At 40.3% G+C, this 12,612-nt stretch overlaps 1 protein-coding gene across 2 annotated transcripts in view; it reads right to left on the bottom strand.

Moving 5' to 3' along the window:
- The window catches only part of ACE (angiotensin I converting enzyme), a 70,395-nt gene that overhangs the window by 48,033 nt on the left and 9,750 nt on the right, over positions 1–12,612 (bottom strand). For both annotated transcript variants that reach the window (XM_073607678.1, XM_073607680.1), the window contains one exon: positions 3,277–3,444. In XM_073607678.1, coding sequence (XP_073463779.1) covers positions 3,277–3,444 — 168 coding nt within the window. The remainder of the gene's footprint in view (positions 1–3,276; positions 3,445–12,612) is intronic.

Below are 12,612 nucleotides of genomic sequence, written 5' to 3'. Positions count from 1 at the left end.
CCATGCTTGCCACGTTTTTGAGCAGCGTTTTTGCCGCGTTTTTGCGGTTTTTTTTTTTTTCAGTTTTTTTTTACAGTCTAAAAAAAAAATTAAAAAAAAAAAAAAAAAAAAAAAAAAAAACACGGCAAAAACGCATCAAAAACGCTGCAAAAACGGTGCACTTGCGTTTTTGATGCTTGTCCATTGAAATCCATTACATGCAGAACGCTGCTTTTTGCATGAAAAAAAGTCCCCGACCCTTTCCAAAAATGCAGAGAAACAAAAAGGCATTGATGTGAACATGTTCCATAGGAACCCATGTTAAAAAATTCCCGTGCATTTCTGCAAAATGCAAAATGCATCAAAAAACGCGCTAGTGTGAATGGAGCCTCATACTTGCCAACTATCCCAGTTTAAATTTCCTTGAAGTTTTAGTCCTGTGTCCTGATATCTCAGTGGGAGATGTTGCTAATGCTGCGAAGTTCTGCCCCTATTGCCATGTACAGATGACTCCCCTGCAGACCCTGTGTTTACATGTAAATAACCTGCATTGATTTGTAAATAGCGGTGACATTAATATGTAAATAGCCGTGGACTGGCGGCATTGATATGTAAATAGCGACGTCATTCATATGTATATCATGACCCCCTGAGGTCATATCCACCATCAATTCTGCTGAATGCTGCCCACCGGGGAAGAAAAGGGGCATGCAGGAAAATTTTGCCTACAACTGTGGTCATTAGGCCTAACATCAGCCTGTTTTGCAAAGGTAAGCAAATTGGAAGTGGAACCCTTTTTCAAAATAACATGGTGCCACAGCACCGTGAATTTTGGTGCATGTGAATACGCACATCTCAGCAGATGCAGGAGGGCTTCATTAACAAATAATATCACTGCTGTGTATGTGCTAAAGGGCAGTATGTTTCTGTGGTGTCAGGAAAGCAATTTTGCATGCGTTCGGCACACAAATGTGAACACAGGCTAAATGTCTGTTACATTGGTGGCAAGTGTAAATCTTCTCATTCTCTTTCATTCACACTAGTGCCCAGTGTGAAGGTCCCTCTACATTGGTGGTCAGTGTAAATCCCCATTACATTAGTGGTCAGTGTAAATCCCCATTACATTGGTGGCCAGTGTAGAAACTTGTCTTTATATTGGTAAATCAGTAAAACAATCCAAACTTGCCATTTTTCAGAGAATATGAATGATAACGCAAATTGTTTTCACTCGTGGTTGGCGTTTTGCTGAAGCCATTTATTATCAATCAACTGTGTTTACTCTTTAAATCATAATGAAAACAGAAACTACCCAAATGACCCTGATCAAAAGTTTAGTTCTTAACACCTTAGTTCTTAACACCGTGTATTGCCCCCTTTAACATCAATGACAGCTTGAAGTCTTTTGTGGATGAGGCCCTTTATCTTCTCAGATGGTAAAGCTGCCTGTTCCTCTTGGCAAAAAGCCTCCAGTTCCTGTCTGGCATGACGCACACGTTTGAGATCTCCCTAGAGTGGCTCAAAGATATTGGAGGTCAGAAGACAGATGGCCACTCCAGAATTCACTTTATTCTGCTGTAGCCATGGACAGGTCGACTTGGCCTTGTGTTTTGGATCATTGTCATGTTGGAATGTCCAAGTAAGTCCCATGCACAGCTTCCTGACTGATGAATGCAAATGTTCCTCCAGTATTTTATATTTTTTGATAACATAATGCATTCATCTTGCCATCAATTTTGACCAAATTTCCTGTGCCTTTGTAGCTCACACACCCCCAAAACATCAGCGATCCACCTCCGTGTTTCACAGTAGGAATGGTGTACCTTTCATCATAGGCCTTGTTGACTCCTCTCCAAATGTAGCGTAGTTGTGGCCAAAAAGCTCAATTTTGGTCTCATCACACCAGATGACTTTGTGCCAGAAGGTTTGAGGCTTGTCTGTGCTGTTTGACGTATTGTAAACGGGATACTTTGTGGCATTTGCATAGTAATGGCTTATTTCTGACGACTCGACCATGCAACCCATCTTTCTTCAAGCCTCCTTATTGTGCATCTTGAAACAGCCACACCACAGGTTTTCAGAGTGTCCTGTATTTTACCTGAAGTTATTTGTGGGTTTGTCTTTGCATCCCTAACAATTTTCCTGGCAGTTGTGGCTGAAATTTTAGTTGGTCTACCTGACCATGGTTTGGTTTCAACAGAACCCCTAATTTTCCACTTCTTGATTAGAGTTTGAACACTGCTGATTGGCATTCTCAATTCCTTGGATATCTTTTTATATCCCTTTCCCATTTTATACAGTTCAACTACCTTTTCCCGCAGATCCTTTGAGAAATCTTTTGCTTTCCCCATGACTCAGAATCCAGAAACGTCTGTGCAGTACTGGATGAAAGATGCAAGGGTCTGTCAGGAGCCCACAAAATCACTGACCTTTTATTTTACAAGCAAACAGATCACAGGTGAGAATGGTTACCTTTAATAGCCATTCAAACCCCTTTGTGTCAACTTGTGTGCATGTTATCAGGCCAAAATCACCAGGGTATGTAAACTTTTGATCAGGGTTAATTGGGTAGTTTCTGTTGTGAATATGATTTAAAATAAGAGTAAACACAGTTGATTGATAATAACTGGCTTCAGCCAAACACTAATCATGAGGGAAAGAAAAGCTTGTGTTATCATTCACATTCCAGGAAAAATGGCCAAGAAATCTAATTCTGCCAGGGTATGTAAACTTATGAGCACAACTGTACGTATTGCCCTATTGCATCCTATAACACAATGTTTGTACACCTCAATTGTTTGCCAAGACATCTGCATTGCGTGAGAGATGCAGTGTCACCTGGAAGCCCAAGAGCTGCTTGACAATCCTTTTGGGCCTACTTGAAGAAAGTAAAGGCATTTTGAAGAATGTAACCATGGCAGAGCACCACTGCTCACTTGCCATCAGACAAGGTTGAGTCAAAACCCAACTCAGAATTTGGACCTTCAGAGCTTTTTATGACAGACTGTGCCTTGCTGTGTCAGCAATAGCCACTTCCTGAATTTCTTCTTCCGATACCATATGTTTAAAAAAAAAAAAAAAAAAAACAACAACAACACACTCCAAAAAAGAACAGTAATACAATATTATATATGGTTGCTTTATGCACATTAAAAAAAAAAAAAAAAAAAATCCAAACCTCTTAATCACAGTACAAATATTTTTCATTTACAAGGGTGTAAAAAAGATGCAACCAGAAACTGGTACAGGGAGGTTACTTGGATGTCCTTCACAAAAGGTGGAGATAAAACAAACACTCACCTCTAGACGATCTGATGCATTCAGATTAGAAGCACCCAAGGTCCAGATAGAGTTGATGATTTTTTGGAGCTGTGCATCTTTGAAGGTGTCAAAGGTCTTATTGAAAAGGTCCTTGGCTTTTTGTCCCCATACCTCATTGAATTCCTGCTCTTCTAGGGAGGCTTGTACCTTTAAGGAGTCATAAGAACAAGGAAGCAGCATTAATGAGGTGCAACATGCTGACAAACTAAGCGAAAACTTGTAAGTGTTCTAACAATATCACAAGTTATTATCCTTCAAGACTTTACTATAGGCAGGAAATATATTTGCTTCATTTGCAAGTATACTTTGATATCTGCAGTATAATTGGAGGCTTTTACCTGGTTACTCAACCAAAATATTGCAAATTCTGTTAGATATTAACAAAACACATATTCCACCACTTCAGACTGTGCAGACCTGTGACAACACACACACAGTCATGGCCTGTTCTCAGTAAATCTTATACGTCAAATAGAAGAAAATTATACTCACCAATTAGCTCTTCCATAGGCTTTTTAAAAAACAAACCTGATGCAATTCACAGAGGTGTGTAATAACAGAGCAGCCAACATTAGTTCTAGAATACTTATACTGGATAGCAGGACACCCAAGCCATGCTAGTAGGTAAACCATAGCTCCCAACTATCCCCGATTTCGAGGGACTGTCCCCGATTTGGAGCGATGTCCCTCTTTTCCCCTCATTTGTCGTCACTCATTTTGGTCTGATCCATATAGTTGTATATAAAATGCACGTTTTATCTTTCAAAAAGTGTTTCCCAGTGCTAAACCTCATCCAATTTCTGCATTGCTGCATTTGTAAATTTTAAAAGCCAATATAAAGGAATAGTAGTGGTTAAAAAAAAAAAAAAAAAAAAAAAAAAAAAAAGCACTTGTGGATTTAATTAACCTTTTTTTTGGTTAATCCTCCTTTAAGGGAGTGTGACAGGGGGCGTGTCCTATGTCTACTTACGTTTGCTAGTTTGTGTCCCTCATTCCCATCTCAAAATGTTGGGAGGTATGGGTAAACTGGTATTCATACTAACTAGTCCTAGAGTTTGACGTGATGGAGACTTTAGATGGTAGCTTCTCAGGGGCAGTACCCAATGTGAATGGTTCAGAGCTTCTTAGGGGCAAGAGTATTGTGTAAAGTGCTGGCTTTGTTTGATGCCAATGGCACATACTTCAGAGGCCTTTTTCATATGAGAAACATCTAGCCTTACCCAAATACCCAGTTACCCACCGGAAGCATGCTTTTTGTGCCCCTAACTACTCTTGGCAAGGTCTCCAGCGGATTTCCAAAACATGCCGCCTCACCTAACCCCATCAGGGCAAAAGTGCTTCCAACATGCCAGTATATTTGTGGACTTTCTGAAGTTCTACACACTGCCTTGGACATCTATCCTATGTCACTTCCAGACACCAAGAAGTGCTTTCCAACTCCTTCCTATTCCTACATCACTTGCCCCTCATGCTCAATGCAACCATTGTTGGCGGGATAGTTTAGAAAACACTTCCAAGGCTAAAAAAAAGGTTGTTACTTATTGACAACATCTTATGACAACAGGGGCTGGGGCTGATCACGTGGGGTAACTAAGGCAAACTCTCCCAATCCCAGAGAGAATTGACATGGTCTTGCTGACCTATATACACACACCTATCTGTGATGCTGGGGCTGTATACGCCTGACACTATGGGTGGAAGCAAGTGAAATACAGGGGACGGTGTGGGTGGATTCTATAAGGGGTGTGGCTTATGAGAAGTGGGAGGGGTCAAAAAAGGGCAGGGTCTGGCGCCCCCATCCTAAAACTTCACCAGCTGCCACTGGTGGGTCAGGCTAACATTTCTAAAAAGTAGACAAAGACATGAATCTGCATTCATGTTTGCTAAAGAAATCCTTACAATATATTGTTCACTAGCAGGAGATTGTTATTTTTCCCCTAAAACACCTGAATTTTACTTTTACAATAGCTACATTTATAATATGCCTGTTTAGAAAATAACTAAAAACTGTATCCGAGCACCATAAACTGAAAATGCTCTTTAATTCATTTTAATATTCAAAGCTAACCCACTCTTCCATCCATGTCTCCATGCTTTTATTTTGATGAAAAATCACTTTAAAAAGAAAACACCCCTTAGCATTTCTAGTCACGGCCATCTTGAGTAAGGGCAGATGATTCATGCTGCATTTACTACCTAGAAACCATCTGCTTTTAGCTTGGGCATAAAGGCAGTAGGGTGTGCTTTGCCAAGAAAGTCCACTTCCAGATGAAAAAAAAAAAATGCCCATCTGAGATGGAGGACATCATTTTGGCCTAGGCCATAAACCAGAAGCGTCTATTTACTAATGCTAGCAGCATAAGGTTTAAAAATAGTTAAATATTGATTGAGAGAGTTTAGTTCCACTTTATATTAAAAAAATACCCGAGAAAACCCAGGAGTCTGAAATTTCTCAGTGGAATAGGGAAGCACTGAGAACTCGGAAACGCAGGGGAAGTCACACATAGATTTAACTCTCTAGTACTTACCAGAAACTGAAATCTATTTTGGGTAGAGTGAGTAAATCAACTACACAGACTCTAAACTGATGAAAAGTGAAGCCTGTCCTTTTGTGGGTTTGCATTGCCTTGAAGCATAAAGTGTCCAGTGAAAACTTGTTGAAGGGAGACAAAACATCTTTTTCATATATTTCTAGGTAAGGTTATATAAAAGGATAAGGGAATGGTTTCCCATGGCAGATGTTAGAAACCACGGGGCCCCATACAGCCAATGCTTTAGTTTTGAATGAACACATTGGGGTTGATTTACTAAAACTGGATAGTGCAAAGTCTGGTGCAGCTGTGCATGGGAGCCAATTAGCTTCTAACTTCAGCTTGTTCAGTTAAACTTTGGCAATAAAACCTGGAAGCTGATTGGTTTCTATGCACAGCTGCACCATATTTTGTGTCTTCTAGTTTTAGTAAATCAACCACATTGTGTTCATTCAGGAAAGGAAGGTGTTGGTAAATAAGACATTTACTGGACCCTCACCCACTCTCCATCTTGAAGGATCATATTGTTGGGTGGGGGGCACACAGGGGGGCCATGGTAGCAGGAAGAAAAGTATGGTGCACAGGGAGGGTGATCCGTTTAATGGAGGGGTAATTACTGGAAACGATCCCCTGTGTTCTGTATGGCTCTCTGCAGCAGCTGAAAGCCAACGAGAGGGAGAGGAAAAGAATCCAGCTTTCAGCTGCTGTAGAGACCCATACAGGGGATTGGCTCCAGTAATTACCCAACCTCCCCACCCACAGAACTGATCACTCTCGCTGCCCACATCCAATTCACCCTGCAGGCCTGGGCCCCATACAGGAAGACCAGTGGTTCCCCCATACCTGCTGTTTCCTATGGATAATGCCCCCACAATTTATTAACTATGCAGTCACTATTGCTGACAGCTCTGGTACTGATTCGATTGCCTTCAGCTGCCCAGATGAGTATCCAGGATAGTTCAAATGCTTCTATCACCGATCCATTTTAGGATAAGGTTGAACATACTATAAAAGCTAAAAATAATAATAATAATAATGTGTCCTGTTTTAATGGAAACATATACCAAAATTTCTTTCCTTGGCTTCATGACCTAGTAAACACGTACCTATACACAAAACACACTCATACAGGTAAAATGAAACGTAACACTTTTTTACGGTTTAATTTAGAGTTCAGTGTCTTTATTTAGGAGGACAAAAAAAAATAAAAAATTACAGCGTATTAAGCGAACAATCAATGTTGAAGGCATACAGACTGTTTAATGCAACTATTCTTGGTTTGGGGTTATGAAAAGGAACGCACTTTAAGATGGTGTACCATTGTGTCAATGGAGCACATTCCAGATAACTGCATGTTTGGTGCGCCAAATCTCAATAAGAGCTGGTTGATTCTTCTAATCTACTAGGTTTACAGCATATTTAACAGGCAGAGTAGTAAAAGGTTTGTAGGAGGAAAGCACCCTTATTTCCTGCTGCACAGTGCGATTCTGGGAAGGAGAATTATGGCCACGGGAGAAGACGTCAAAGATGGTAATTTGCACAGACATTTGAAGACACTCGCGGCGAATAGTACTGCGTTTTTTTCTGACACTCACACAAAGCTGGTGTTTAGCCTGGAGGGCACGGAAGCGATTTGTGGTACTACAGCCACTTTCATATTTAAAATTTATTTTTTTCCAGATATGATAACGATTTTTACAAGTTAAATTAAATATTTTTTTTTTTAAAATGAAACGAATATTTACTATTTTCACTAATAACACTGTATATAGTGAGCTTTCACACTGCATTTGTAAAACATGCTTGGCTTTCTAATAAGGAAATAAAAAAAAAAAGAAAAAAAAAAAAAAAAAAGGAGAAAGGGTGGCCTGCGGATATTTACATTTCATAACAAGATACAAAACCATCATATAAAACATATTATTATATGATGGTTTTGTGTATCTTGTTATAAAATGTAAATACCGGCAGACAACCCTTGAACATCCTTTCTCTTTTTCTTTTTGAATTTGCTGCCGGCAGGCACTATACCTTGTGAGTACAATAATATATATATATATATATATATATATATATATATATATATATATATATATATATATATATATATATATATATATATATATATATATATATATATATGTGCTTTTTTTTTTACAGATCTAGATTTGTGAAAATGGGTCTGATCTGAAGAGCACTGGGACTTTCTTTTCTATCTATCATTATTGTTTGGTCACACAGTGTTTTTGACTGTATATATAGTTCACACAGTATTTTCCATGGTTTAATAATTATTAATGATCATAATTGAAGGTATGTAAATATTCACTGTCAAAGGTATATTTGGAAATAATTGTTTTAGGGTTGGCAAAATCATCCACAACAAATACAATGTTAAGTGGTTTGTCTCAGCCATATAAAATGCTACCCATTCTGCTGGAGAGTTTGTGCTGTGAAAAACAGATTTGCTGGTTGGATTAAAGGAGATAGGGTACCACCCCTATCTAGTGCCATTGGTTAGGATTCTTAATTTGCATGGCTGCTTGATATATAGACTAGAGGGAGGAAATCCAAGACATCCTGTGATGACTCAGAACCACATGAGTCAATGTGGACTTCAAAAATTGCAAGTCTACCTGGTCAAAGGCCTTTTCTGCATCCAGAGACAAAAAGTATAAAAAGGTGAAGGCCTCCAACTAGGAACATGTATAAAAACAAAGAAACAAAAAAAAAAAAAAAAAAACCACACAATGACTTTTGTAGCGTTGTCTCTTGCTTCTCAGAACGGAACAAAACCCACCTGGTCACTGTGGATCAGCTGGGGAACATATGGAAGTATCCTGTTAGCTAAAATGTTTGAGAACAGTTTGAGGTCAATGTTTAAATGGGGAATTTCCTGTCATTACTGCATGGGTGAGGTCTTTGTCTGGTTTCGGCATTACCGTAATGTGGGCCCTCAATAGATTTTGTGGAGGATATTGGCCTGCCCTGACAGAATTGTAAGCTTGCACAAAGTGAGGGGAGAGGATCTCTTGGAAAGACATGTAGTAGCCGAGGGAAAAACCCCATCTGGTCCCGGGGCTTAGAGGTATAAATCATAATCAACAATTCTTCAACTGTAATAGGGCCTTCAATCTCTTTTCTACCATGCAAGGAGAATGTGGGCATAGCCAAGGACTGTAAAAAAAATTGTCAATCAGGTCCATTTTAGAGGAAGGAGTCCAAATTGGAATCTAAGATTATATCATTTGCGATAGAAATGCTGGAAAGTTTGAGCGATCTAGGCCGAGTTCATAACTTTGGAATCTTCAGAATAAGTAGTGTAAGTCACGTAGGTCCTCACTTACCGGCCTCAACACATGCGCCAAGAGGGTACCCAGTTTGTTAATGAACTCATAGATTGTGCGTTTTTACTTCTGCAATTTACATTTGACCTCATGGTACAGTACACACTGACTTTCTTTTAAAAAGGGAATTGTAGTTTTTTGGAAGCTCAGATCCATGCACATTTTCCTTTATTATGAATAAAAGCAGAGGAAACTGTCAGGAGTTGATTTCCACCTGTGCCGCTACTAGGGACATATTACATGACTTCCTGTAAAGATAGGAAATCTTTCCAACAGGGAGCACATTTTTAGTGGGGTAGAGTTAAAAGGCTTGGCAAAGGTTTTATTGCTGTCCGTACCTTGCCGACAACCTAAAGACTTCCCACATTTTGCATCACAGAAAGGCCTCATGTACACTGCTGCTGATAAATGGATGTTTAGAAGCAGTTGGGCGTTTTTTTCAGCAGCCCCTGAACTCTCCTCAATGGCATCTTATCTGTCCATGTACACCGAGTAGTTTACAGTTGTTTAGAGGCAGTTGAGTTTAGTGGCTTTTTTTTTAAAGCAAAAAGTTGCGTTCAGGATGGAAGTTTACTGGCATTTGAAACGCCAAATGCTTGTAACAGCGTGCAAACGCGGTAACTCGCATTGATAAGCGTTTCGTTTATAGGAATTTTCAATGGGGATACATGTCTAACCATTAACAATGTAAAAAGTTCTAAAAAAACGCAAACACCGCTAAATGTGGAAAAATTGACTTTTTTAATCGTCGGTTACTAGCGGTCAATTTCCAGCGGTCAGGAGAGGTTTTCAAACATCCCTTGTACATGAAACCAAATGGGAATGGAAGAAAAAATATCCCTAGTGGAACTCTCCCACTTTATTTAAAAACTGAAAAAAAGAATAAATTTGCTTGGAGTTAGTTTTTTTTATTTTTAAGATATAAAACTGTAAGGAAACCGGTAAAAAGACTGGATATTCAGATGGGAGGGATCATCAGACCAGACAGCAACTACTAGAATGAGAATTGCGCAATGGCTGCCTTTAAGTTTCTCTCTGGAAAGGTTTCCTTTAAAATTCTTCTCATTTAGCCGATACCATAGAAGCAGTTGTCCCATCAGTCAGCGATGCAATTCTGGCGATTTCAGTAGTGATACGAAGCTTAGGGTTGCCACCTGTCTGGGATTAACCCAGAGTGTCCAGGTTTTGAATCATGTGTCCAGGTTTCAGTCCACCTAAAAACCAAGACACATTGTTCAGATAGGAATGTGGCTCGGACCAGGGCCTGACAGGAGAGTGGGGGGCGTCGCTATGTTTGCCACATTACTATTCTCTTTGGAGTGCCCAAAAAAGGTTTCCCAATCCTATAGTGTATTTTAAAAAATTTCTGTGCCCCGCTAAAGTGTTTGGCTTGAAGAAAAAGTGGCAACCCTAACCAAGCTACCTAAAAATCACCCTTATCACTAGGCTTCACTCAAAACCCCACTAGGTTCCTATTATAGAAATGGAGTTTGGTGTGACCATGATCCAAGCTTTGCTTAGACAATCTACACTAGAAAAAACAACAACCACAACCACCACACAACAACTACAACCACCACAACAACCAAACAACAACTAGAACCACCATAACAACAACCACAACCACCACACAACAACTACAACCACCACACAACAACTACAACCACCATAACAACAACCACAACCACCACAACAATAACCACCAAAACAACAACCAACAACACACACCTTTCATTATTCTATACCCCTGGCTCTTAAACTTTACCCAGGCAGGAGAGTGGTTATAGAGTTTGTTAAGCAGTTAATCCTCTACTAGCTGCACCGTCGTCTACGGACATCTGTAATCCGGCCCCAAAGACAAAGTCACTCTACATCACAGTCCTATCACTACTCCAACAGCACCGCTCCCTCTCCCATCCAATTATTATTTAATCGCCATTGCGTTCTGCTGATTACAGCTCGTTAGCTCACTACTCAGCTTGAGTTCATTTTTTCAGGGTTGTTTATTTTTGTTGTTTGTCCCACTTCTTGTACAGCTGGATATACTGTAGGCATTTAAAGCCTAATTGCTTTCTTTATCTGTTTTAACATCTGTCTTCACAGACACGTTGGGAATGCAGATCAGAGCCGTACAGCAACAGAGTCAGAACAGCTTCTAATCATGCTCCATACTACTACTGTTGCCTAAACATGGATTCATTCTTGACAAGGGAAAGAAAAACCATCTGAATGACAACTGTTAACACGACTATTTTATTGTTGTACGCTGAAACGTACAGGCTTAATTATGTGCAGCCTTTCACGAATCATCAATCTCACTCATTATACCTGTCTGGTTATTTTGTTACGTTGACGTATATAAAAAAAGGCTTTAAAAGAACATTCATTTTTTTTTTAAATGTCAGGAGTCCAAGCTTATCAAAAAGGCCATATTCAAAAAAGGAGGTACAGTGGGTCACTATTCTTGTCGGTTAATATCTGTCACTTTTGAGTCCGCTTTAGCCTACAATGGCTGCTCATACAGGCAAAATGTATAAACTTCTCCGCACACACACACACACACACACTTAGACCCCTTTCACACTGGGGCGATTTGCAGGCGTTATTGCGCTAAAAATAGCGCCTGCAAGCCAACCTGAAACTGCCGCTGTTGTGTCTCCAGTGTGAAAGCCCGAGGGTTTTCACACTGGAGCGGTGCACTGGCAGGAGGGAAAAAAAAACCTCCTGCAAACAGCATCTTTGGAGCGGTGTAGGAGCGATGTATACACCACTTCTTCACCGCTCCTGCCCATTGAAATCAATGGGGCAGCGCGGCTATACCGCGGGCAAAGCGCAGCGGGCTGTTTTAACCCTTTTTCGTCCGCTAGCAGGGGTTAAAACTGCCCCGCTAGCGGCCAAATACCGCCGCTAAAACAGTAAAGTGGCGCTAAAAATAGCGCCATTTTACCGCCGACGCCCCACCGCCCCAGTGTGAAAGGGGCCTTAGGAGCTCTTTTACGAATTTGTCCTTTAAAATGCTTCTGTGCACCTGAGCTGGGCTCTCAATCTTTTTGTCATCTGGTCATTGAGGTTAGAATAGTGAATATACTACATATAAAAAAGTTTAGCTAGGATGATTGACTTATTATTATTTATTATATAGCGCCGTCAATATAGGCAACGCTTTACATATACATTGTACATTCACATCAGTCCCTACCCTCAAGGCGCTTACAATCTAAGGTCCCTAACTCACATTCATATACTAGGGCCAATTTAGACAGAAGCCAATTAACCTACCAGCATGTCTTTGGAGTGTGGGAGGAAGCCGGAGTACCCGGAGGAAACCCACACAGGGAGAACATGCAAACTCCAGGCAGGTAGTGTCGTGGTTGGGATTCGAACCAACGACCCTTTTTACTGCTAGGCGAGAGTGCTACCCACTACACCACTGTGCC

This window comes from Aquarana catesbeiana, linkage group LG12 (genome assembly GCF_042186555.1).
Source record: "Aquarana catesbeiana isolate 2022-GZ linkage group LG12, ASM4218655v1, whole genome shotgun sequence".
Lineage (NCBI taxonomy): Eukaryota > Metazoa > Chordata > Amphibia > Anura > Ranidae > Aquarana > Aquarana catesbeiana.
The sequence above is the reverse complement of the archived record's forward strand: the minus strand, read 5'-3'. Positions and strand labels throughout refer to the sequence as shown.